The sequence below is a fragment of the Carlito syrichta genome, unplaced genomic scaffold (genome assembly GCF_000164805.1).
Source record: "Carlito syrichta isolate Samal-C Ts95f unplaced genomic scaffold, Tarsius_syrichta-2.0.1 Scaffold303736, whole genome shotgun sequence".
Taxonomy (NCBI): domain Eukaryota; kingdom Metazoa; phylum Chordata; class Mammalia; order Primates; family Tarsiidae; genus Carlito; species Carlito syrichta.
Window position 1 is genome coordinate 369,474 of NW_007247832.1, and position 26,672 is coordinate 396,145.

The 26,672-nt window shown below is 37.9% G+C and overlaps 1 protein-coding gene across 2 annotated transcripts in view; it reads left to right on the plus strand.

Moving 5' to 3' along the window:
• The window catches only part of CDK8 (cyclin dependent kinase 8), a 58,577-nt gene extending 32,148 nt beyond the window's left edge, over positions 1 to 26,429 (plus strand). Inside the window, exons 4-11 of one of the 2 annotated variants that reach the window (XM_021712940.1) lie at positions 7,245 to 7,376; positions 15,018 to 15,161; positions 17,648 to 17,717; positions 18,481 to 18,553; positions 21,701 to 21,798; positions 22,557 to 22,635; positions 22,756 to 22,914; positions 25,145 to 26,429. In XM_021712940.1, coding sequence (XP_021568615.1) covers positions 7,250 to 7,376; positions 15,018 to 15,161; positions 17,648 to 17,717; positions 18,481 to 18,553; positions 21,701 to 21,798; positions 22,557 to 22,635; positions 22,756 to 22,914; positions 25,145 to 25,270 — 876 coding nt within the window. In that variant the 5' untranslated portion in view covers positions 7,245 to 7,249 and the 3' untranslated portion in view covers positions 25,271 to 26,429. Of the gene's footprint in view, positions 1 to 4,858; positions 4,917 to 7,244; positions 7,377 to 15,017; positions 15,162 to 17,647; positions 17,718 to 18,480; positions 18,554 to 21,700; positions 21,799 to 22,556; positions 22,636 to 22,755; positions 22,915 to 25,144 lie in introns of those variants that run through there. The other variant, XR_002482028.1, reaches the window with a different exon arrangement.
• The last annotated feature ends 243 nt before the right edge of the window (positions 26,430 to 26,672 follow it).

Sequence of the window (26,672 nt, forward strand, 5' to 3'; positions counted from 1 at the left end):
GCTTCTTGAACACTGCCAGTGCGAGCCTCACTCCACTGAGTGCTCCCTGCAACCCTCACGGAGGGTGTGGCCTGCAAGACATCAGTGAACCCTTGGGCACCCTGTCCTGTCCCTCACTGTCAGGTCTGGGAAACTCTCCCTCTGCTGAATGTGTTCCACCCTTTTACTCTAGACTGTGGCCTCTTTGAGGGCAGAAACTGTTTGTGTCTTTATCTCTAGTTCCACAGTGCCTCTTAACTCAGTAAACTTATGAATGAATGTGTAGGACTTGCATTGTTTACTGTTGAGGATGAAGTTGGGTGTTATAAGTAATATTCATGTCGTTCTTATCAGGAAACTACATTACATAAGCATTCTATATACTTTTTTCAAATTTAAACAAGGATCAAGTTTATTAGAAACTGTTCATTTCCCTTTTAGTTTAAAGGTGTTCAGTAATAATGCTGGAGTAAACTTTAGTAATGGAGATAAAACATTTGTACATACCCCTGGAGAAAACATGAAAAACTATTAGAAAGGTGTCTTCCAGACCACATTCCCTGGATTTTCAGATTTCTATCTTTAACATAATTCCTTAGAAGAATTCGCTACAACAGTTTTTAAAAAGGTACTGAATATGTGTCCATTTTGCTGCTTGCTTTTGAATCTTGCTTTTGATATATGAGAGTGTCATAGGTAGTCAGTTCTTTCAGTGTGTATTGAGGTACATGGTGGTTCACAGCCAAACTTAAAGTTTGAGTGTCTAGAAAGTTGGCCACCAGCCTGTTATTTATGTCTGTGAGAGTTTAATTCTGGAAGATGTGGGAGAAAAGCCCTGACAGTGGTTCCTTATAGATCACTGTCTTATTTTCATAGGTAGATTCATCAGTAACCAGCTTTTCTTGTTGAGTCAAGTCTCCGATTTGCCTTGCTACGTTAGTGAACATATGAAGACCCCATTTCACCTTAGAATAAAGTTCTTGCAATTAACTTGACAGGTGTGAGCTTCTTCACTTCCTCAGTTCCATCAGATAGCTCTGGTAAATGCTGGCAGCTTGTTCCTCAGCCCCACAAAGTCTTTCTCAAAACAGAGCTTCTTGAATCTTTACTTTTTCATCACAGTTGGTCCCTAAAATGAAAACAATTTGCCATCCCTGCTGTGTGCCAAATCATCAGTGTACCCTCCCCCCAGAATGACAAATTCTGGAGAACAGAAAGCTTCTGTAAGAAGAATCGTCTCTGCATACAGACATCTGCTTTAGGAAATATCAGTGACTTTTTGGGAGGCACACAGCAGGAGAAACAAGAAGAAAAGCCTGGGAGAAATAACACAACAATAAGAAAGAGAGTCATAGCTTCAAACAGTAGTATCTCAGTGATTTATATCATTGTTCAGCAGGCAATAAAGGATGTTCTGTAATTGTCTCTGGGCATGGCATAGGTATACTTGAAGATGTTGCCATGATGTTATAATATTGGTATTCTGATCTCCATGGCAACAAATACAGTTGAATGGAGTATATGCCTCAGAATGTCACTAGCAAAGTCCTGTATGTCCTTTCAGGGTGGTTATGTCTGATAGCATGTAAGCAATAAAAGATTATGAAAGTTATGGTTTGACTAATTGCTTCATCTGTTACCACCAATTACTTAGAAGTTTTGGTTCTAGAGCTAAAAATTGATACCAAATTTTGCTACTTTGTAGACCTAGAAAAGGAAAGAAAAAAAATTATACCAATAGATATATTTGCTTGGAGAGTAGAATATTGTTTCAACATGGCATTAAGTATTAAAATTACTCAAATTTTTTGTAGTCTTCCTTACCAAAATAGAAACACAAGCATAGTCATGATCAATTAGAGCCATTTCTGCATTTTTCTCATGAGATTTTGTTAGATTACATTCAGAAAAGAGATTTAGAGTTAGATTTATCTACCAAATCAGGCTGTCATGCCAAATCAGGGACATATGGACTATTATGGGAAATACCTCAAAAAGGGAACCTTTATTTATAAGTAGTGTTATTAAAAGAACACGGAAGACCATCCTCTTGTTCATGACTGTCTAGCATTCCAAACTAAATCTGAGTTAATGATAGAGGTTGTGTTGTGATAAAAGTGAGACGCTGGTAAGGTGACTTTCAACCCCTAGATCTGCTTCATGCGGAAGGCAGTGAGTTGCCTAGCAAAGTATAATTTTAATTATTAAGTGGAGCTTTGGCCCCAAACCATAACACGAGGCCAGACCTTGGCAAGGAAACTGTTTATTCCCCTGCAGTACTCAAGCCCAAATTTGGAACTTCGCCAGTTTAGTAACTCTTGGATAAAAGAAACCTGAAGTGAAAAGCAAGAGAGGGATTTTCTAAGAAGAGAGGGAGTCATAAAAGATGGAGCCCAAGCGGTATCTTTCCACTCCATCCCCAGTAGAAGGAGGAAAGAGATGTCCATGTATACATATACGGAGATAAGGTTTTAGGATTGAACACTCCAGTGCTTGAAAAACCGACCACAGCAATCAGTACCTCTAGAGAAGGTAGTGGAATCTGGGATAGGGTGGAGGAAGTTTGGATGGTGAAAGGGACTTTAACTTTTAATTGCATGCTATTTTGCAATGTGTGTTGTTTATATTCAGAATGTTTTCATGTAACACTTGTCATCAAGGCAGGGTGATAAGAATCGAATTTATCAGAGAGAAGAGATCTTTTGGGACAGAAATAAAGGCATAGCATTGGTCAGCTGTGAAAGGCCATCGAGTAGTCAGAGAACCTGGAGAAGCCTGGTGTGGCAGGGGTAATGTGGAGCAGGGGAGGTAGGGCTGAAGATGTTGGAAACTGGCTTGCAGGTGCCTCACATCCCGTTACCAGGACTGAATCTTTCTCAGGGGCAATGAGAGACTAAGCAAAGTAAAAGTACTACTTTATACTAATCATCCAGCAGAACGACAGCGTCAGGGGCATTTCTGAGAAGGTTCTTGCATCCCTCTGTCACTCCACGCTCTTGTTGTTCTTATTTGTGGGAACTTTTTATGTTCTGCTGTATTTTTCCTAGTCTTGTAATAATTTTCCTTGTTACTGTGGAAGGTTCTGAGCAAAACTGTGACATACTCAAGATTAGTCTTTCAGAACGATTACCTCGGCAGCAAAACAGAAGATGAATGTGAAGGGAAGTGCTTCAAAATGGGGTTAAAGGGAATGCACTGGAGGTGTGCAGGTAGTGCTGCTCGGAAGGCCCCTGAGAAGGGCGTTCCAGCACAAGCGTGGAGGGCCCCCCTGAGCCGCTGTGTGAGTGGAGAGCAGCCCGTTCCTAGCCACGTGGACATGCTGCCTGGCTCCCTTGGAGAGCCTTCCTATGCCTTCAGCATTTTGCACCATCTCAAATGCAGCCTTCACTTTGGGATGGCTGGGCACTGAGAGACAGCAGAGGCGACAGGGTACATGGAAGTTGTTTTGTCTATCTCGGGAAGCACCTGCCTATAGCTCTGGGGAATATGGTTAGTGCTTTGCTCATCTAGCGTCGGATACCCAGTGGTTGGGAGTGTGTGTGGTGACGATAGAGGCGCTGAGATTCTTTTTCTATATAAAACATCAGAATTATCATTAGTACAGCAATACACACATTCATTCCAAAAATTGCTACATAGAATTACTTTCAGGATGATAGACTGGGAAGGCGATCTCAGACTGTTCAGAGACAAGGTGGACTTTGCTGTGACCCCAGTATTGCAGACTGTACTTAAGGCAAGTCATGTAACCTCTCTGGTGCCTACTTGCCTTGTCTTAAAAATTGTAGGAATTTTTAACTTCTGAAATGCATATGCTTCCATTTCAACAATAACTTTTTCTGGGAATAAAAAAAGATCATCAATAGCTGGTAGAATAATATACTCTAAGTGAACTGTTGGCAGTAGTAGGTTAGAGACCTTCACCAAATATGATTATGGAAACCTGTGAAATGGTTACCACTGTAAACAGCCTTTGTTAATTTTTGTAGTATTTGAAGAGGTGTTCTAACCTAGTTTCACTTTTATTTAGCTGACTGGTAGCATTAAAGTCAGGTGAAGTAGATAGCAGGACAGTAGGCTGAGTAAGATTTGAGGAGAAAACTTTTTTCTTCCCCTCTCTTCTTCCCCCCTTCCCACCTTCACTTTGACTCCTCCTCCTCCTCCTCCTCCTCCTCCTTGAAGAAGGGGCAGCCTTTATATGTCAGTGCAGTGGATACCCTCATAACAGATTGTAGATGACAGTCCAGTGTATTTATAGAGATTTGAAAACTGAAATACTACTTTTGTAAAATCTCACTTTACATTTTGGCTTCCTTTTTCATTTGAGAATGAAAACCTTGGAACTGTTTCTGTTATGAAGAATTCCTATTACTTTACTAGCTTGTTTTAAAAAAAAAAAACTTCATTATTTTCTCAAGAATTCTTTTCTTTAAACATGGATGCATACCTTGCCATTTCCAAAAGATATCAGGTGACTTCTTGCCCGTAATTAATTTGCTACACAGTATTAAGTTGTCTTTGCAGATATAGTTTTCTTTAAAGTCACAGACACTTTATGTAATTGAAAGAGTGAGAAGGAACCATAATATGATAACTTCCCTTGGGCCGCTTCACGGTAGTGAAAGCACTACTGGCAGGAGGGCCAGGAGAAGCCTTAGTGCTCTGTGGAGAAAAGCTTGGCCGTATCTGGGCCTCATGGAATTTGCATACTGCTTTGCATATACACATATACCGTTTCTTTGGTGACTTCCTGTATTTGGTTTTAATTTTTGAATAAATGAGGTTTTTTAAAAGGTGGATTTGTGTTATATTGGCATATTGTCTATTTAAAAGAAACCTCTACTGTCTACTGAAAAAAAACACTATTTTGTTTCCACAGAAACCTGCTAATATTTTAGTTATGGGTGAAGGTCCTGAGCGAGGAAGAGTAAAAATTGGTATGTTATATCTTTGATAAGTCACAGTGTAGCACTCTTTTAAAACTTTTGCAGGCAGCTATATCACTTCTGATTTTTGCTATAATAATATGCACATATTCATGTAGTTCCATATGATCGAAGCCATTTCTAAAGAGTATGTACCAAAGTGAAAATGTTTCACACTCTTGAAAGGTGTCAGACACTCTTTAGAGACGAAAGCATTCTAATTATGAAACGAGCTGTGCAAGGTTCCCAGGAGCCTCTGCTTTCATTAAAAATAGCCTGTGGAGGTGAGTGGCTTCTATCCCTGTGAGAGGCCAGCCTCACCTTTAGTGACAAGGGCATACAGTGTGCTAATCATTCTGCCATCAGCCTGTCCACCTGAGCCAGATTAGAGGCGGATATAAGCCTCAGCTGACCTCTCTAGATGTGAAGTTAAGAACCCAGGGAAACCATGAGGCTGGGGAGGTGCAGAACTTTACGTTCTCACAAGACTGACTTGCAGCAGGCATTTGCCTGCTGGGAAAAAAATTAACAGGCATTCTGTATATTGACGTATTTTCTGATAGCTCTATTCTCTCATAGAAAATTTTAGCCATTTCTGATCTGATAATCTGTAAGGATGTAGAACTAAATTTACTTAACCCTAACTGGTTATTTTTTTTCATTGTCATTTCCAAGTTGTGTTTGTCACATATATTTAGTTTGTTTTGTGTGTGTGTAGAAGAAATGTTATAATCAAATTATATTAATTTAAAGGCAGCAGAATTGTGGGAGTATGTAACAAAGTCAATAGTAATATCTCTTTGCAAGATTTAATAGAAATCAGAAATACCAGCTGATTTATATCACTTCCCAACAAAGAAAACCATGAGTCTTCTTAACTTTCTTCCCTATTCTTCCTTATAAATCCCCCAGATCTCACTTTCCATTTCTAATTAGGCTTTTAAAATACTTTTTAAAATAGAAACTTTGCAAATTTTTAGTTATGAGGACATTTGAGGCACCTCAGTGTACTCTAAGCAATTGGCTTTTCTTGAGAACCAGGCCCTGTCAATACTCATCCTAGTGCCATCCACTAAGTGCTTGTCAAGCTTCACATGTGCTTTTGAAGGAGTTTGTCCAGTGTAGCTTGGTGGTATCAAATTCAAATGTAGTTCAAAGCATGCAAAATAGAAAAGACCCAGCCAAACATTAGTTACAGATGTGTCCCTTGCTATATAATTTGGGGAAAAATTTATATAATACTTTGAAATAATCTAGTTTGGAATTATACTTCTATGTAATATATATGATGTTGGCAGGTTTGGGCAATAGTACATCTTAAAGCATTCACATTAGGAAGAAATGCTAGTTCTTTTGTAAACCAGTATTCGGTAGTCTTATTCACAGTTTTAATTCTTTGCCAAATTTTTATGTTTTTTTAACCTCCATAATAAGCTGATTAGATTAGGTCCTACTTCATTAGAAAATGTATATTGGGAGAGTAGAACTAAACTTACCAAATGGTGGATGAATTTTGAAACTTTTGAATAGGTGGTGTTAATAGTGATCGTTCAACATGTATTAGGCTATGTGTAACGACAACTGTATGTGATACTGTTAGGGATAGAGAGATGAAAGACATAATTTCTGCCTTGAAGAAGATTATGGGCTAGTAGGAAAAACAGCCATGCCCGAAAAACTGCATTAGGTGTTAAACTGTGTCATGCCATGAACTGTATCCAAGCTCAGTTCTAGCTCTGAGGTATGTGTTTGTGACCTTTGTGAAATCACTTAACTTCTTAAACCTCAGTTTCTTCATCTGAAGAAGGAGGTGATTTAATTAGATGACCTTTAAAGACTTTTTAGCTTTAAAAATAACAAATAAAAACCTCCTTTAAAATTATGTTAGTGTAATTCCACCCAAATAAATGGGGAGAAGTAGGAGTGTTACAATATCATGTAGTCAACTTCTGATGAACTCCACCAGTGAACAGGCTTGTTGATGCAAATAATGGCAAAGCTTCTTCTAACCAATCCAGTTTCTCGGTGCATGTGGCCAGTACTAAGAATGGAAATGTAGCTCAACAGGCCTGTTCCCAGAGGTGACCTTAAACAGCAGAGCTTGTCTGTAACCCAGCTGAGGAGCCGGGTAACAGTAGTTCAGGGAGAATGGAGAGTTCAGACTTGCTTTTATTTAGATTTCTAAAAGGGGTAAGATGTCTTGTGGGGTTTTGCCCCCAGAATTCAACACATTTTCCATATCTAGCTAAATAGCAGTGGTAAAGTTAGATTTGTTAGATTTGTAAAAATCTATTTACTTAACATGATTTTTTTTTTTCCCTTTTTTTTTTTTTTTAACAGCTGATATGGGCTTTGCCCGATTATTTAATTCACCTTTGAAGCCTTTAGCAGACTTGGATCCAGTGGTTGTAACATTCTGGTACCGAGCTCCTGAGCTACTTCTTGGAGCAAGACATTATACCAAAGCTATTGGTGAGTGAAACTAATTAAAATTCTAAGACTTTTTAAAAGTTTCTGTAATAGATACTTATTCCTATATATTTTTAAATCAAGTAGTGTAGCAAATTATAAAAGTAAGAACAAAAACTGACCCAGCATTTCACTACCTAGAAATGCTATCATTAGCATTAGGGTTGTGTCATTCCATACATCTCTCTGTGTGTAGGAAATAAGATAGGTGCTAGAAATCTTTTAAATAAATGAGATCATACTATGCGTTCTATTTTAAGTGAAAATTTTACATTTAATATTACTTAAAAAGGGAAATAAAACAGTAAATTTTAAAATCCTTGAACTTCAGATAGATGCTTATTTCACCAAAAGAAATATTAGCTTCTAAAAGATCCTCCTAAAATGAAAGGAAGCATATTATGAAAAAATTGTTAGCAGTTTAGGATATTTTAATCTGCTTTTTAATTTTCAACCATATTGATTACCTTCCCTACTATGAAGAATTAGGAAATTAGTGCTCTTACAGTTCTTCCCTGCCAGCCTCTCGGTTTATAAGCTGATCAGCATCATCTCTTTGTCAGTGTTTACATTATTTTTGTTTGTTAACCATGATTTCTATACATATATCACATCCTGTAACAAATTTTGTGCTCTGCTACCGCAGTCCTTTTCCTGCTGCTTTTCCTTGACAACTTTGTTTTGCTTCATTTTCTTTGGTTGCATTTTAACATCCAGCAGCTTTTTCTTATGTGCTTTGCCTGTCTTTTTCCTTTTTATTGTGCCTTTACTGCCCCTCACCTTGTTCTGTGTTCTCCAGGATGGCATGCAGCCACTCTGCTTCTATGGTAACTTCAGGCTGGAGTTTTCTGTGATGGATTTTTGGTCTCCAGGCATACTCCCCTGTCTCCTGGCCTTCCCCTCTGTATTCCTCTGGGTTGGCTCTAAGGCATTCTGGATCTCCTGATTTCATTCCTTATTTTGCTACAGTGTATTCTCATGAAATTTTCCTTGGAATAGTATCTCAGAGGTAAATTTTCTAGTACTTATGAAATGCAGTGTTTGAAGTTAAAGGCACAACAGCAATTTCTTTGATAACTTGGATGATGCCCTTGCATTGTTTCTGGCACCAGTGTTGCTAGTGAAGTCTCTGGCCCCTCTTGTCCTCGGTCATTGGTGGGTCACCTGTGCCTTTTCTCTCTGAAAACAGATAGGACTTCTCATCCTTAAATTTCACAGTGATGTGCTGGCCACTTGGTGGACATGTTCAATCTGAAGTTCATATCTAGAAAATTCTCTTGTGTAGTCCTTTGATTTCTGCCTTAATGTTTTCTATTTCTCTTTCTTAAACTCTGTATAACCATATGTTGAACTTCTTAAACTGATTTTCTTCTTTTCTTTCTTTCTTTCTTTCTTTCTTTCTTTCTTTCTTTCTTTCTTTCTTTCTTTCTTTCTTTCTTTCTTTCTGTCTGAGTCTTTCTGTCAGTCTTTCTTTGAGTCTTTCTTTCTGAGTCCTTTCTTCTTTCTTTCTGAGTCTGTCTGAGTCTTTCTTTCTTTCTCTCTCTCTCTCTTTTTCTCTTTCTCTCTCTCTTTCTCTCTTTCTTTCTGTCTCTCTCTCACTCACTGTTGCCCAGGCTGGAGTGCAGTGGCATGTTCCATGACCACTGCAGCCTCAACCTGCTGGGCTCAGGTGGTCCTTCTGCCTCAGCCTTCCAAGCTGGAACCACAGGTGTGCACTACCATGCCCGGCTAACTTTTTGATTTATTGTAGAGATGAGATCTTTCATCAGGTTGCCCAGGCTGGTCTCAAATCCTCTTGCTTTCTCTTCCTAAAGTGCTGGGATTGCAGCATGAGCCACCATGCCTGGCCAAACTGATCATCTGTATAACTTTTATTTTCAAAACTTTCTCTTTTATTTCTAAGAACTCTTTGTTCTGGATTATTACTTTTTCATAGCACCCTGTGTTTTGTTTTTTTTTTTTTTTATGGAAAGAAAAACTTCTCAAATATCTGAGGACAATGTTTGTTTGGAATTTGCAGTATTTCTAGAATACTTTATTTTCTTGATAGACACTCTCCTGTCCATGTGACAAGCATTCTTCAACTGTTTGGTGACCTTTGAGTGTTTATTTGTATTTAAAAATCAGGTTACAAAAAGTCACTGGGAGTTTTGTGTACATAGATTATAGGGCTTGTAAACTGATAACTTCAGAGCACTGTCATTACCAGAGGAAACCCTAAATGCTGGCATGCACGTGTCTTTCCTCTGAAACCATTCCAAGTCTTCATGGATTCCCAACTTTTGACCCAAGCCGTATATATACCTGGCAACCCCACAACAATGGTGGGAAGTGGGGAAGAGGATCAGCTGTTCAGAGTAGACCAGCTGTTCAGAGTAGACCAGTAGCTGGTATTTCCAAGTACAGAGTCAAGGGCATGGTGACTCATGTCTGTAATCCCAGTGCTTTGGGAGGCCGAGATAGGAAGATCACTTGAGGCCAAGAGTTCGAGACCAAGTACAAAATCTTCCTGGAGCTGTGTGGGACAAATAGCTTCCCACTGAGCAACAGAACCATGGATGGAGGCCTTCTCAGAGCTGTTCTGTCTGCTTTCCATCTTCCAGGTCTCCATGTGGCCAGTTTTTCATTCAGTCCTTAGTCAAAATGCCTCTACAGAGAGAATGTCCTAGATCCCACAGTGTGAAATAGCACCCCTGCCTTCCCTGTTATGCTTCCACCTGTTGTCTTCATTTCCTTGAGCCGTATCTAAGACTCACCAAGATAGGCCTTACCTCACTGCTCACCACTGTGAGCCAGTGCCTCCGTGACATGTACCTGGGATCTTAGTTCTCTTTGTTGAATAAATGAATGAATTTTGTCCCTAATAATCTCTTCCTCTTATTCTTGTTACTATGGGTTTATACTTTTATTACTTTGCTGTCAATTTAATGTAGAGTCAAAAAGGGAAAAGGAGAAATGTTTGTGCTCATTTCCCCATATTAACCTTGAATCCAACACATTTTTAAAAAAAAATCTTTATGTTCATTGATTTTCATACCTGCTTTGAGATTACATTTTATTTTACAGAAAAATAAGTACAAAGATAAGTCAGTTGGATATGGAAATTCTCTGTACTATCTTTGCAGTTTTCTATAAATCTGAAAATTATTTCAAAGTACAATATTATTTTTTTAGAAGTCAGTGAAAAGGAAAAATTATTTAAGCTAGACCTATTTTTAAATTCTTATTACCTAAACATTTAGATATCTTTTTTGCAAGTGTACTCTAAATGCATTTAAGATGCATTTATAAACTAACATGATGCACAGCTATTTTTTTCACCTAGAAAATGAATTTTTAAGACCAGTATTAGTATTGGTAAGACATTAACAGATTATCCAAATAGGGAAGTAGTTATCTTACCAATTTAAATCAGTTCAAGAGTGTTCAGTTAATAGGGAGGAATAAATTGAGTTAAAAATACATTATCCCAGAAGCTTTTGACTCTGGCTCATTATTAATCATCTTCTTGTTTTTCCTAAGAAACATGTTTTATTTGGAACATTATGATTTATATAACCTGTTATTTACAAGGACATTCTCCAGTCCAGGAGTTTTAATGCAGAGCGTGTGCCACAAAGCTGAACTACCAGCAGTTAGAAAGGTAGATTCCATTGTTGCAGTGATTGTGTACTTTGGGAGAGAGAAGACCTTTCTTCATATTTTTCTCCCTCCTCCTCCTCCCTAACACCAAAATGTATGGGTAACTACTATGTTAAACTTCTTAAAATTTAGGAGAAACTAATATGAATGCAAATTATGGACCTTACCCTGAAAAAGTTTATAATCCAGTTGAGAAGAGAGTATGACCAAGTGCGTGAAATAGTTGTGTCATCTTTGAACAATGGAAGTAACAGAGACTACTACCAGTTGCAGTTAGCTCTGTGACTAAGGGGCAAGTGTCCAGGCATCTGGGGGTTGGGGGGGTGTTGTCAGGCACTGAGTCATTTAGCCTCATTTGCTGGAAATGAGTATCTAGCCCATCAGCTCTTGGGTCTCCTTCAGCTCTAGAAGTTCTATGGTTTTTGATCAAAACAACTGCCTCCTGGGGTAGAGAGGTCACAGAGGGAACTGACTTGGGTTCAAATGCCTGAAACACAGGACAGTGCCATTTCCTGAGCAGTGGTGACCCCCCACACTCCATCTAGTGTGCACCGACTTGCCTAGGATCAGTCTTGGAGAACACTTTTCTTTTATCAGAACACTAACTTGAAAGTTATAATGAAGGTATCTTACTAACTGCTCTTTTGTTTGAAAGAGAGAAAACGAGTGACAGACCCCTCTCATACAGAAATACACCTAGCAGGAAAAAAAAAGAAATTATACACAAGCTACTTTTAATTTAAGTTTTAAAAAATAAACATAGAAGAGCATAAAATGAAGCTTCGTCCTCACTTCCAGCCTCTGCCACACGGTCCCGTTCTTCCTACTACCTCCGAGAGTAGCCAGAGACTTGGTGAACTGCTCACAGACTCCCCACAGCATCTGAGCTCGTCATCAAGCGCTTGTCCTACCTTTTGCCTTCCATGCCCGATGGTTGTATTGCAAGCAGGTGATAGAAGACCCTTTGTAGTTGAACATACACATCATCTGCCGAATACATGTGTGTGTTCATTTTAACAGCATCATTTAGAAGGGTTGAGTCTGTTTTTGGAGTTTGGTGGGTTCTGTTAAACTGAAGCAAACTAGAGGGAGCGAGAGCACAGGGAAAAGTGTGATGGGAACGCATGGGACTCTCACGTGCCCCCTCTGCTACTAATGGGCTTTAGTGCTGCGGTCATTCACTCAGTTGCACAGAACTGACGCTGAGTCACTCAAGGGAGGAAATACTGGCTAGTAAACACTGGCGTTCTGGGGACAAAGTTTAGTTCAGTTTTGAGTGTTTTGTTTTTTATTTTTGTTCATTTGATTGACTTTGGGGAGAAGACTGAGAGAGGGGTTTCGGTCTCTAATTAATTGCCATTAAAGTAGTCTTAAAGTCTTACTAAAGTACGGACTTTAAAGCCCAGACATTTGTCCTCAAATAACTGCTTGCCCACTGAATGTGTGGCATTCTTCTAAGTGGGAAATAAATATTACAATAGAGAGAATGAGGATTTACTCCCTTGTATCAACATAGAAGCTTGCTCTTGGTATACCTGTTGATTAGAATCTTATGTAGCCCGCAAGTTATTGGCTACTTTGCCTGGATAGCTCGGTAGCTACGTATGAGCATCACCTGTCCTGAGAAGTAGATAGGATTTATATGTCTTTAATTTGGTAAGTCTTTAAGAAGTTAGGCGTGTTAAATGAGCAGGAAAGAGACTTTTCTATGATTTTGGCACAATCTAAAAAAATAGACAAGATAAGAAGGAGAGACTAAATTTGTCCGAAATAATAGCCTGATCAGCTGACTCAAAGTTCATGACCAGGATTTTGTTTGGATCAGTATCTTTAAGAAAGGCTCAGCCGGGCGGGCTCGGTGGCTCAGCCTGTAATCCCGTGCTTTGGGAGGCTGAGGTGAGTGGATTACCTGAGCCCGCGGGTTCTAGACCCGCCTGGGCAGCTTGACGAGACCTCATCTCTACAATAAATCAAAAAATTAGCTGGGCATGGTAGCGCGCGCCTGTAGTTCCAGCTGCTTGGAAAGTCGAGGCGGGAAGGATCACTGGAACCCAGCAAGTCGAGGCTGCAGTGGCCGGGAGTGGCCACTGCACTCCAGTCTGGGCAACAGAGTGAGACTCCAACTCAAAAAAGAAAAAAAAAAGAAGAAAGGCTCAATAAACTATGTTTTCTTACTTACCTGCTGTTTTATTTTAAGAGCAGTGTAGCTTTGCATACTTTTTTTTTTTTGAGACAGGATCTTGCCGTGCTTCCCAGACTGGATTGTAACTCCATGGTTCAAGCGATCCCCTCACCTAAGTCTCCCAAGAAGCTGGGACTACAAGGCACGAGCCACTGTTCCTGGCTGAAAGCAGTTTAGCTTTACAGATAGCTAAACTGCATACCTGACATACTCATTTTCATATTTTATCTTCTTTGGAACTTTTAGTAGCTGACCTGGTAGATGGATGGTTACAGTGTTTCTGGGGTGTGCTGTGAGTAGGGTTTTAAACATGCAAAATGACCATCATTCCAAATGACTGTCATTCCTTATGACCGTCATTCCTTTTTGTGATCATCCTGAAATCTGCTCTGTGACTGTGAGTGTGATTATCAAAGGATAGATTTATAGGGGATTCCCATGTAAAAAGAACCATCACAAGACAATTTTCCCATTTACCTTTTGATGCTAAAAACAAAATAGCTTGGTCTATATTTCTTGGTGAGACTTTTCCGTATGGTGGTATTGGCTAGACTTGGTTCTCTGATACACAAATACGATATCATTCTTTAAAACCATTTGCTTATAGTCAACATGTGAATCTTGAAGTAAATAGATGATTAACTTGTTACTTTGAAATATAAAAATTTTACATGAAGTTAAATTTCAGTTCTAGAGTTTAGGAATTGTCACTTTATGTTTTTCTCATTTCCTGTTGAAGTGACAGTTATTAACATACCTGAACAATCATATTTAATAAAATAGTAATTTTATTTGTCCCCTTTGATTATTTCTATTTGCCACAGGTGTTGAGTGTGTGCTGTGTGCACACCATTGTATTTAATGTAGGGAAGTTAACGTTGTCAGTTTAGGAATTTGTGGAATAGAAATGAAATATTTTCAGCTTTAAATTCCAAACTGTCATATAGATCTTGCTTCTAGTAATAGTTTTCTTGAGTACCATTTAATGTGAATGAAAGTAAGTCTGTGTTTTGTGAATGAAGGGAATTCACTTGTTGGGTACAGATAAATCCGTTTACCTGGCTTTTGTAAATAATTACTGTGAATTATAGTTCATTTTAAAGGGAGGATTTTACTCTCTTTTCTTGTCCTTCTTAATAAAGACTTTGCAAAAAATTTGCAAAATCTGACAATTCTATAGCATAAAGAGCCAATGTGAAAGAAAAGCTTGTAGTGGAAATGCTGTTTTGCTGGACCATGGATTCAGGCATCCCTTGCTGGACGGTGCCTTGCTTATTACTGCTCATACAAGAGAATCATTACTAGACTTCACAGACTCACTAGGAAATACACAAGACAAACAAAAACTTTTTATCACAAAAATTTGTGCTTGATTGTCTTAGGCAAGTGCCCAATTTCAAAGACTGTTGGGTTTTCTATTTATTTTTTGTTTGATTTTTTTGTTTATGTTTTCTATGCTCCATATACAACTTTGTATGTATTTCATAGAACAGGTAATGTTTGGGGCATTTAAAACTTGCCAGAATCCAACTAATAAATGTAATTAGGCTTAGATTGAAGCTACTGGGTGGAATGGAGGTAAATAGGAAATGGAAAGTTGGGTGGGTAGCATGGGAATATATGTTTACAAGCAAATGTTTCATGATATTTAGTAATTATAATTGCTTAGGAATTAATATGGCCTATTAGGGAAAGAAAGAAAAAATACTCCCCACCAAAATAAAAAATGCATTTTCTTTTGGAAAGAACCACTTTATTTTCCTCCTTTCTTTTCTTTTTTCCTTGCTTTTTTTTTTCTTTTCTTTTTTTTTATTTTAAAGATATTTGGGCTATAGGGTGTATATTTGCAGAACTACTAACGTCAGAACCAATATTTCACTGTCGACAAGAGGACATCAAAACTAGTAATCCTTATCACCATGACCAGCTGGACAGAATATTCAATGTAATGGGATTTCCTGCAGGTACACATTATGTTTTTGTTTTTAAATCACTGTTGTTTGAACTTAGATATCGTCATTGGCAAGGTGTATATTTTTTAGCTGATGAAAGCTACTCTTACTCAATTCTTTATTTTATGACTTGTATTTATAAAGGTCCATAGATACAGTCAGCAAAATTTGTAGAGTTCACTTATTAGCATGAAAATATTTATGGGTTTCCTTAATTTGTGGACTGTATTTTTGTTTCATTTTGTTTTGCTTTTTTGTTTTGTTGTTTGATATTTGAAATGATAAGCTATTTGCGAAATCTATATTGAAAAGGTGCCTTTAGTTCTTACCACTAGAGACTATAAATAAAATTCAGTAGTAGGAATTTTTTTCTGGCAGCCTATGTAGTACTGCTACTGTTTGGCATTTGAATACAAATTTAGAGCATTATTTCTATTTAGAGCACTATACAGAATCACATTATATTGAATAATAACATTTTTGCCCTGTAACCCTTGTCAGTAATAGCCTTCCTTGTTCCAGATGTTCTCTTAGAACAGTCAGAATTTGAGTGAGAGTTGTAGTCCTCCACAGGGAGCTCGCCCTCTGCCTCTGTTTTGCAGCAGGGAGACAGTTGAGCGGTACCCCCTCCCAACATTAGATCTCTCCAGTTCTTCCCTAGGCCCTTGTCATAGTGTATGAATATGGCTGTTCATTCATCAGAATGGTAGTTCATCAGTCACCAAAAACTACCCAGCAGTCCAGAATAATGAGAATCTGTTTAAACCTCCTAAGTAATTTGGGCTAGTCATGCACTTAATAGAAATTGTTTCTCATTAGGAATATTTCTCAGATCACTATAACTCAAGACTCACACAGATATAGCTGCAAGTTTTAACCTTTCTCTAGAAGTGGTCAGCAGTTTGGGGAGACCACTTTGTTGTGATGGAATTTGTATTTATTCACTAAATTTTTATCAAGTAGCTGCCATGTGCCAGACACTGTCATAAGTAAAGAAAACTGATACTATAACAGACATGATTCTTAAACAGACATGATTCTTACCCTGTTGGAATTTACACTGTACTTCTATAAGCAGAATGTTGAAAAAATAAATATGGTTTGAATAGGCATAGAAGAATGACCTTTTCTTCTTGTTTCTGAAGGTGTCCATTGTTTCTGAGGCCCACAGGGAAGGGACCATGGCTTCTGTTAGGGTAGGCATGAGGTCCTCTAATGGAAGCAATTCTTAAAGTGTGGTTCAGCAGTTAAGGGTAGGTTCTGTATATAAGGAACCTTGAAAAGCAGGCAGCAAGTTTAGGATTGATATGCTGAAAAATGAGTCTGTGATGAGTTCTTGAGAACTAGAGATGTGATTTATGTTGTATTTAGAAAAATTAGGCAGTAGAAGGTGAAAATCATTTAGAAAGAGGCTATTGAAACCAGAGAAACCAGCCGCTTGTTAGAGCAATACTGCAGGTGTAAAGTGATAATAAGAATGGAGAGTAAAGGACAAATACAAAATTTTGTTTAGGAAGTGTGTGTAATTGAGGGAAGACTTAAAGATTATCTCATGATTTCTAGCATGAAAAAAAGGGCAAAATAGAGAAATTGGAGCAAGGAAACAGTTAAGAGAAAACTCCGTTTAGGAGTGTAAAAATATATTTAGTTTACAACATGTGATATCTTTGGAGGACAGTTAGCAAATAATTTTACAAGTAAGTTCAAAGAAAAGTGGACCTCTATAGGACATTGAAAAGCTAAAGGTGCTGGAAAGCAGCCTGTTCCAGTGCTGTGCATCTAGCCGACTCAGTGACACTCATGAGCAGTAATGGAGAAAAACAAGTTACTTAGCATATATTGTTTGGGCGGTTCTAATGCCAGCAAAACTAACTGAAACATTTTGTACTTAATATATTTAATAGCTGGGGTTGTTTTGGGCAGTGTTATTGAGACTAGCCAAGGTACCAGCTGACTTATTAATATACTAGTTATATCTTGTTATTTTCTACTACAGTCAGTTATTACTGCTTATGTCGTTTGCTGATGTAAGAAGTGTATTTAATAAAGTGAAAAGAGGGCTATATCATCAGCCACTGAGGGGACGAACTTAGGGTTCTCATTGGAGAGATTGGATGCTGTTTTGACCAAGAAATATGGTAGAAAAGGGAAGATAAGTAGTTGTACGAACAGAAATAGGATTATTTTATAATAGGGATAGAAATGTTTATTTATAACATATTTCCCTCTAGTAATAGGAACTGAGGCAGCCTACAGTAAAACATATGGAAAGTAGGCAGTTTAAAATGATAAAAGATAAACTAATGTCTAAAACTGTACCAAGGTATAAGGAATTGTATTTACAGTTCAAGATGTGTACTTAGCTGAGCACTTATTTTAAAGTCTGAGCTTTCATGGAGGTTAAAAGTATAGGAAATATGAAAATGGTGATGACCTTTTTAAAAATTCTTGAGAAGAGGAACTTAGGCAATATAAAAATTTATCATTGTATTTCACAGATAAAGATTGGGAAGATATAAAAAAGATGCCTGAACATTCAACATTAATGAAAGATTTCAGAAGAAATACGTAAGTTGGAAAGAAAATAGACCCTTTATTGAGTTTTCCTTTTCTAGAATACTTAATATGCGATTGAATATTCAGTATAATAGAGTACTCAGTATAAAGATTAATAAGCAATTTTATTTACTCTAAAGTTTTCATGATGACAGTCTTCATTTTTAAGATGCTTAAATGATGATATAAAGAAGGTGATTAATGTTACCAGCTGATACGGGTATAAGAAAACATACATTTTTTTCCATATTTACTACTTTTTGGAAGTGTCACACCTGAAGAAATAAGAGACTAAAATAAATCAACCTCGCTAATAGCAACTTGCCTACTGACCTAGGTCCTAGTAATTTTGAGTAAGTTTTAATAGAGGAGAATGAATATTTCACATATTGACAGTGAAAGGCCAGGGATTGGGAGAATCCATTTTATAAACCTCTAACATATGTCTTTTAAACACATTGGTAGGGCTGAGTTAAACGTTTAACCGAGATGTGATTTAAAATAATTGTTAAAATATAACCCATGTGAAAACTACTGTGTCTGTTATTCATGAAATTGTCTTACATGTAATCATTGGTATTCATTCAAAAGTGATTATTGTGAATGTTGAATTAAATATAAAATTGATTCAGTGCCACTCATTTTTTGCTGATCATACTGTTTTCAATATATTTTGTATTGGTTATGGTCAAAATAATTATGTTTGGAAGGATTTTAGCCAATGTAAAATTAACCTCAAATCTAAAATAGATACTTCATAGTATTTCTCTTTCAGGTATACCAACTGCAGCCTTATCAAGTATATGGAAAAACATAAAGTTAAACCAGATAGTAAAGCATTCCATTTGGTAAGCTTTAGATAACAGTATTCATGAAATGCTTTTTTTTTTTTCCTAGTTGACTAGCCCAACTCGAGGCATTTTTGAGTCAATGTATATGTTACTTAGCATCTTACATGCTCTCACAGTGAATACAGAGCTCTTGTTGGTGCATACCAGGAGAGACATCAAAACACGAGCCTCTCCAAGCCCGTATCATGGTTTGACAGACTGATGTTACGTTAGATTTTCTAAAGGTAGTAATTGTAATAGATCTGTCAATGTCTTAAAAATTACATTTGTTTTTTAATCAGTTAGTTTAAAATTTCAGAGGTGTATCAAATGAAACAATCTTACCATTTAGAAATAATTATGTAGATTATTTTGTATTTTAACTCTTTGAAAGATTGTTTACAAAGTTCTTAAATCCCAGGATAACTCTTACAATCTTGAGTATTACAAGTTATTCAGTGATGGTATGTGTTCTTTGTTTTTTCTGGAAGAGTGTGAAAGATGTCATATTTATCAGTGAGAATGATTTGACCTAGAATCTAACTGAATCCATGCACTAGCAAAGGTAATTCATGATGAGATTACATTCAACTGCTACCAACTTGAATTTGTTTACAATAAAATTTCCATTATTATGCCATGATAATTAAAAATGTTTTTCAGTTTTATGTTTTCAAAAAAAAAGATAACATATAAAAGGGACATTTGGGGAAGCAGGTTGTATTTTGCTTGGCTTGAAATTCTTTTAAGCTTTATTCCCAAGTATTCTTAAATGGGAGTTCTTTTACCTTGAAAGGCTTAAACTTGCCTTTATTGCAGCCAGACCACTTGGCAAACATTTTTTCTATTTCTGATTCTGTTTTTGTGTGTTCTTTACGGTTTCTGTTTCTATATCTTTTACTTATTACATCATGTCACATTTTATATCATATATTTCATATCTTATCAGTCCGTTCTTTAAAAAACAGTGCTTGACCTATCATATTACCATACAATGTGTTTTCCAAATAATGGTTTATTATAATGTACTTACAATAGCACCCAAATTGGAAAGTTAGGTTAAATCCTTCAAAACTGTGATTTATTTATTCGAACAAAATGATGACAGTGGTGGTCACCTAGGAGTCATGATTTAGGGGGAATACCCTTACTTTCCCCCAAGTCTCCTGCTCTGAGATGACTCACCATCTCCACAGAAACTCTAGAAGGTAGCCTTCCTTTTATTTGTTTGTTTTTACTCTGGTGACCTGTCTTTTTTTTTGAGTTGGAGTCTTACTCAGTTGCCCAGACTGGAGTGCAGTGGCCGTTCCCAGCCACCGCAGCCTCGACCTGCTGGGCTCCAGCGATCCTTCCGCCTCAGCCTTCCAAGTAGCTGGAATTTTAGGCGTGCGCTACCACGCCTGGCTAATTTTTTTGATTTATTGTAGAGATGAGGTCTCACCAAGTTGCCCAGGTGGGTCTCGAACCCGTGGGCTCAGGCAATTCACTCACCTCGGCCTCCCAAAGCGCGGGATTACAGGCTGAGCCACCAAGCCCGGCCAACCTGTCTTAATTGTTGGTATTCTTGGGTGGCTCCCATCTGAAAGTTCTATTATAATTCTATTAAAACTGTTGGGCATTTAAAAATAGCAAAATCCAGGCCTTTCTTTTAACCCTAAAAATAGAATTGTACTTTCAGTGAAATATCAGATCATTAAAATTAAATTTGAACCTTACCCGCCCAACATTTCTGTATTTTAAGATATTTTATGTCTTTTTGTTCTTTCAAATTTGTCATCTCCCTTTAAGTCTCAGTGTGATCATTAGTTCATTGGTTTTCAAAGTGTGGTCCTAGTGCAGCAGCATGGCAGTGCCTGGGAACTTGGTGGAAAAGCAGGTTCTCAGGCCTCTTCCACACCTGCCAATCAGAAACTGCGAGGAGGGCCCAGCTGTCTGTTTTAAGAAATTCTCCAGGGCCTTCTGAGGCATGCTGAAACCTGAAAGTCACTATATTATATGACAGAGAATAAACTGAGACCACAATATAATTCCCTAAATCACATATTATAATCAAGTTCAGTGACCTATGTTTTAACTTTAAAATACTGAATCTTCACATTAGTGTAACATTTCTGTATGTACTACTACTACTACCACTACTGCTACTACTACTAATAATAGCAAGCACTTATAGAATGCTTTCTTTGTGCCAGACACTACTATAATTGATTTCTGTATATTAATCCTGAAAACAAATCTGTATTAATAAGTACTATTTTTAATCTCCATTTGACAAATGGAGTTATAAAAAGGTTAAGTAACAATCAGCCGGGTGTGGTAGCGCATGCCTGTAATTCTGGCTACTTGGAAGGCTGAGGAGGAAGGATCGCTGGAGTCCAGCAGGTCGAGGCTGTGGTGGCCGGGAGCGGCCACTGCACTCCAGTCTAGGCAACCGAGTGAGACTCCAACTCAAAAAAAAAGGTTAAGTAACATTTTCAATGTCACCCAACTAGTAAATGTTGAATCAGGATGTGAACCAAGCAGTCTACTTCCAGAACCTCTGTTAACCTAATAACACTGTACAAGTGGAATGTCACCATTTTTATTTAGACTGGTCCCATGCTGTGCAGGACAACTTTGTGTGATGGTCTGCATTGTCCAGTATGGTAGCCACAAGCCACATCCGGCTCTTGAGCTCTTGAAATGTACATAGTATGAATGGGAAATTGATTTTTATAAATTTCATTCAGTTTTAATTAATTTGGATCTAAATCTGAATAGCGACATGTGTCTATTATATATATGTATTATATATATTGTGTTACAGTAGTTTCTTGCCTTAATAGAAAAAGGATAGAAATACAAAAATGTCTATCTTGTCTTAAATTGGATAAAGCAGTTTAGATAATGTTGGGGAAGAGATCATTGGTGTAGAGTCAGAAGACGTGTCGTTACGATTTGTATGAAAACCCAGTGAGATAATTAATACTGGTGTGACTCAAATGTGAATTCTTACATTAAATTTATTAATTAGAGGTTTTTGTAGTTAATTTAGGGAGGAATAAATACTCTCCAAATTGTGGTGTTACTACTCATCAAGAATATATATATGTATACTCCTCACATATGTGATAAAGGGTAACTGTGAGAAGTAATGCAGTCATATTTTTATGATTATGATTTCAGCTTCAGAAGTTGCTTACCATGGACCCAATAAAGCGAATTACCTCAGAACAGGCTATGCAGGATCCCTATTTCTTAGAAGACCCACTTCCTACATCAGAGTAAGTGATCAACTTATCAGCTCACCAGCATGATGGAGTTTTTGGCATGTTTTCTTCTAGCTGTCAATTTTAGGTTGCCACTCCTTTTTTAAGGGGGCCCAAGGACATCCTTATGACAAGCAAAAAAATGAGTTCTTGTGATTGAAGTGTCATTTAGGGGCTTTCCGGTTAAGAGGAATTGCTGTTCATCTCCTGCTTTATGAAACACTGATCACATTAGTTTCAGCAGTAATCCACTTATGCAGTGACAGGCTGTCATGCATGTGGTGGCTCTTTCACACTCCCTGCAATTGCTTTCTTGCTGCCTACCTATGACAGTTTTGTGTTCCAGAATTGCAAATACCATTCCCAAATAAATGTGTGTTCTCTGTACCATCTTTTGTCTTTAATATAGTAGGGAGGATAAAACAAAAATCGTCTTTGAATGATGACACGTATTTCAGCTGGAATCTATATTTTGGGTTGTAGTCATGAAAGAGTCATACTGGAATAAAAGAAGAAAAGTGAATCACATTAGATGATTATCGATTATTTTTATACAGTAAAAGACCCTCAGGTGGCCTGCTGTAATGTCACTGACTACAAAGCAAAGATTCATTTTATCCCGTTTGCATGAAAGATGCTGATATTTGCAAATAATGGAGAAGGTGTTCATCTTAAGAGATTTGAAATGAAAAAAAATTACAATTGCCTAAATAAGGCATTTGAAATATTGATTGGTATACCAGAAATCGATTTTCTTTTTTTCTTACGATCAGTGTTTTTGCCGGTTGTCAAATCCCTTACCCAAAACGAGAATTTTTAACTGAAGAAGAACCTGATGACAAAGGAGACAAAGTAAGTATTAAAGTACTGGTGGCAGCTGCGTGCTTCACAAACGCTTCCCTAGCGCTTTCTGGTATGGGTGTTTTGTTCTCCTTCTGAGTTGAACTTTGTTTCTCTGTTTAACCAATTGAGAAGAACCAGCAGCAGCAGCAGGGCAATAACCACACTAATGGAACTGGCCACCCAGGGAATCAAGACAGCAGTCACACGCAGGGACCCCCGTTGAAAAAAGTGAGAGTTGTTCCTCCTACCACTACCTCAGGTGGACTCATCATGACCTCAGACTATCAGGTATTTCCAGTTTGTCACACACTGACCTGCCCTGTCAGTGTTTGCGTGTGGGTTTGTGATCACGACAGGATGTGATGTAACTGAGATCTGACCTCTGTGTGCCTGGGGAGCACATTGACATGGTTTAGTGCTGCGAAGGTGCTGTCAGTGGTGTTGTAGGGAGGGTTTAGGCTTTTGAACCAGACAGACTTGGAGTGAGCAAGAACAAATTATGCCGTTTATTAATGTCGTGACCTTGGACAGTCAAGCACTGTAACATCTCCCGGTGTTAGTTTTTCACCTGTAAAATGAGGCCAGTAGAACCTAACTTGGAGTTGTGAGGTTAGACTTGAAGTATCTTGGCACCTGGCTTCTAGCAGGAGCTCCCTCAGTGGCATCTGTTGTCTTGCAACAATATGCCGCAGTGATGGAGAACGCAGGCTTTCGAGTCCTGGCCTGGTCACTTGCCTCTGTGTAACCTTGCCCTCAGTTTCCTTGCTTGTAGAATATGGTTGATGACCAATGGGAGGTTGTGGTGAGGATTAAGTGAGGCAATGTATGGAGGCACTGTGGCTTGCCTCATGTAAGCACTTGACATGTGATGCCAACTACTTGCATCCTTACCATTATCACATTAAAATTCTTCATAGTACTTGCAGTATACAGTGTGCTTAAGTGGTGGTGATTGTGCCGATGTTGCTATAAAAATAACAGCTTACCGAGTACTTACTACGTGCTAGCTGTTATACTACATATGAAACGTACATTATTTCCTTTGTAACTCTGGGAGGTAAGTGTCATGTGGCCTTTTCAGAAACTGAGGCTCACAGAGGCTAAGTTACTTCTACATGGTCACCCAGTGAGCCAGTCGTGGACCCAGGACTCAGGCTTAGATCTGACCACACAGGTTTCTCCCCACCCTCCTTACAGATCCTGTCATGTGACAACCGTTTCTTTGTGGGGAGACCTGTTTTGAAAATTGTATACTACCTTCCTTTCCTGCTTGTCTAATCATATTCTCAATTACTGTGGGTTTCGTGTGGGAAGGACACTAAAAACCTGGCCAATTAGAGTGCTTACTGACCAAAAAAAGAAAGAGAAAGAGATCTTAAGAAGCTGCTGGACTCCCTGTGCCTGTTACTGCCTGTATTATTAGGTATTAATGTGTTGTTTTGATGATGCGAGAGATCCAGCCTATCACACCATGGAAATCATTGTCTGTCTGAATAGAGATTCACTTCCAGTTAGTTAAGCGAGGATGGCAAGGACAGAGGGAGTGGATGTTTGTTCCACTGTCTTTTTCTCCCTACTGAATGGGAGGAGTGCATCTCTTGGCCCACGATTGTGTTTGTGCACTAAGGTGACAGCGTCCTTAGGATGAAGCAGAGCAGTGCTCTGACCTTTACTTCTGAAAATGGTGCTGTGCCACTTTGGTGATGGGATTGTTGTGGTTGATTACAATTTTATGTGTCCATTCTTTTTAAAATGTGATTTTTGCTAGTATTGGCAGAATTCAGAATTATATGACTCACTAAATATACTTGAGAGAGGCATAGTAAATTATAGTTCATCTTTTATAGTATTTGTCTTGGGAGCAAATAATATGAGAGAGGTGTGGGAACAGGAATACAGTTGTCACAGCTAGAGAACTCCAGAGGTATCTCTGCTCTTTCTCTTGGTGCCATTTTTAGAATTGTGAATGCTACTTTTGCATTTCTATGATTCCATTTTGACTTTTTTATATAATAGTTTTAAAAGGACATAAATGTGCTAATGCCAAAGGGATTGATTCTTTGGTACCTTTTCTTGTCATATTTATTTTTATTCTTCAGTCACGTGTGTGTTGTGTTGGGTTTTCTATTGAAGAAGCAGCATATAAATTAGCTTTGAATTTCTTAATGTGTACATCATTACATTCCTGTGTAAACATCTCAAGCAAGTTAGTTATTATTTACCAAGTAGAAACAAAAAAGCATACAAAGGGAAATACTGCTGTAGAAAAAATGTATTTGCTTAGCATGGTAATAAGACTCGGCTTGGTATTGTTTACTGGTAATACTTCTGCTTTTCCTAAAGAAAAGCCGTTGTTAACAGATTTGGGCTTTTTGTTTTTAATTCTAAAGCTAGTCCATGACACAAAACTTGCACATCCTTGCTTGAAACAGTGGCATTGAGTCACAAGCCTTCCTGCTTGGGATTGAGCTGCTCCTAGAAGCATCCGAGTCACCCTTGTCCCCCATGTCCTTTCCAGCGTTCCAATCCACATGCTGCCTATCCCAACCCTGGACCAAGCACATCACAGCCGCAGAGCAGCATGGGATACTCAGCTACCTCCCAGCAGCCTCCACAGTACTCACACCAGACACATCGGTACTGAGCTGCGTCGGACTCTTGTCCATGCACTGTTGCGAATGCTGCAGGGCTGACTGTGCAGCTCTCCGCGGGAACCTGGGATGGGCCATGAGAATGTACTGTACAGCCACATCTTCAGAATGTCCAGTCGCCAAGTTCCACCGCTTCTCACAGATTGAGGTAGTGGCTTTCAAGTTGTACCTGCTTTGGAGTTAGACTTGAAGAGAACGTGCTAGCACAGTGTGTGTTGTGGGTTTGCTACTTCCATAGTTGACTTGACATGGTTCAGACTGACCAATGCATTTTTTTCAGTGACAGTCTGTAGCAGTTGAAGCTGTGAATGTGCTAGGGGCAAGCATTTGTCGTTGTATGTGGTGAATTCTTTCAGTGTAACAACATTATCTGACCAATAGTACACACAGACACAAAGTTTAACTGGTACTTGAAACATACAGTATATGTTAACGCAACAAAATAACAAAGACTCAAAATGAGATTATTTTGGTACACCTTTCTTTTTAGTGTCTTATCAGTGGGTTGATTCGTTTTCTACATTAATCAGTGTTTTTGACCAAGAATACTGCTTGGATTTCTTTGAAAGTACAAAAAGCCACATAGTTTTTCCAGAAAGTTTTCAAAATTCCCAAAGATTAATTTCCATCTTATAAGTTTGTTTTTATTTTCAATCTATGACTTGACTGGTATTAAAGCTGCTATTTGATAGTAATTAAATATGTTGTCATTGATATAAACCTGTTTGGTTCAGCAAACAAATTAAAATGATTGTCATAGACAGTGTTTTATTTTTCCTGTTGGTGTTGCTGATTTGTGAGCATGCTTTAAGATGAAAAAAGCATGAATGATAACTTCCTTAAAAAGGTGCGGCATCCAATTCAGATATTTTGTCCTGATTTTAAAGCTGGTTGGTGTAGTGCTATTAAAATTTTGTTCAGTTAATTTTCTTTTTAAAAACTTGTTCGCACGTTGTTTAGGGTGCCCTTACTTCAGCAAAGGAGAAGGAGTAGGAGAGCCTTAGAATTTTTGAGGAAAAAAAAACCTATAACATACAATGTACTGTATCAAACTATTTTACATGAATGACACAAGTATTCTGAATAAAAAAATAATTGAACATTGTTAAAAACAAGGTGTTATGTAATAAATTTATTTTTCATAAATCAAAATATGGCGTCGACTATATTTTTTATATGTGCAAAAGTTTTAGTTTTAAAATATGCCTTAGTAAATGGTCTCTGAATAAATCTCTTCAGTGTTGTTTAATAATACCTAGGTGTTCTGTCTCCATAATGGAGTGTAAGGACTTAGTCTTAGATAGGGATTCTCTTACTGTTCCACTTAGTACTGTAATGTAAAATAGATATGTAATGCAGACACCTTTCTAACTGAAAGATACAACGATGAACCTT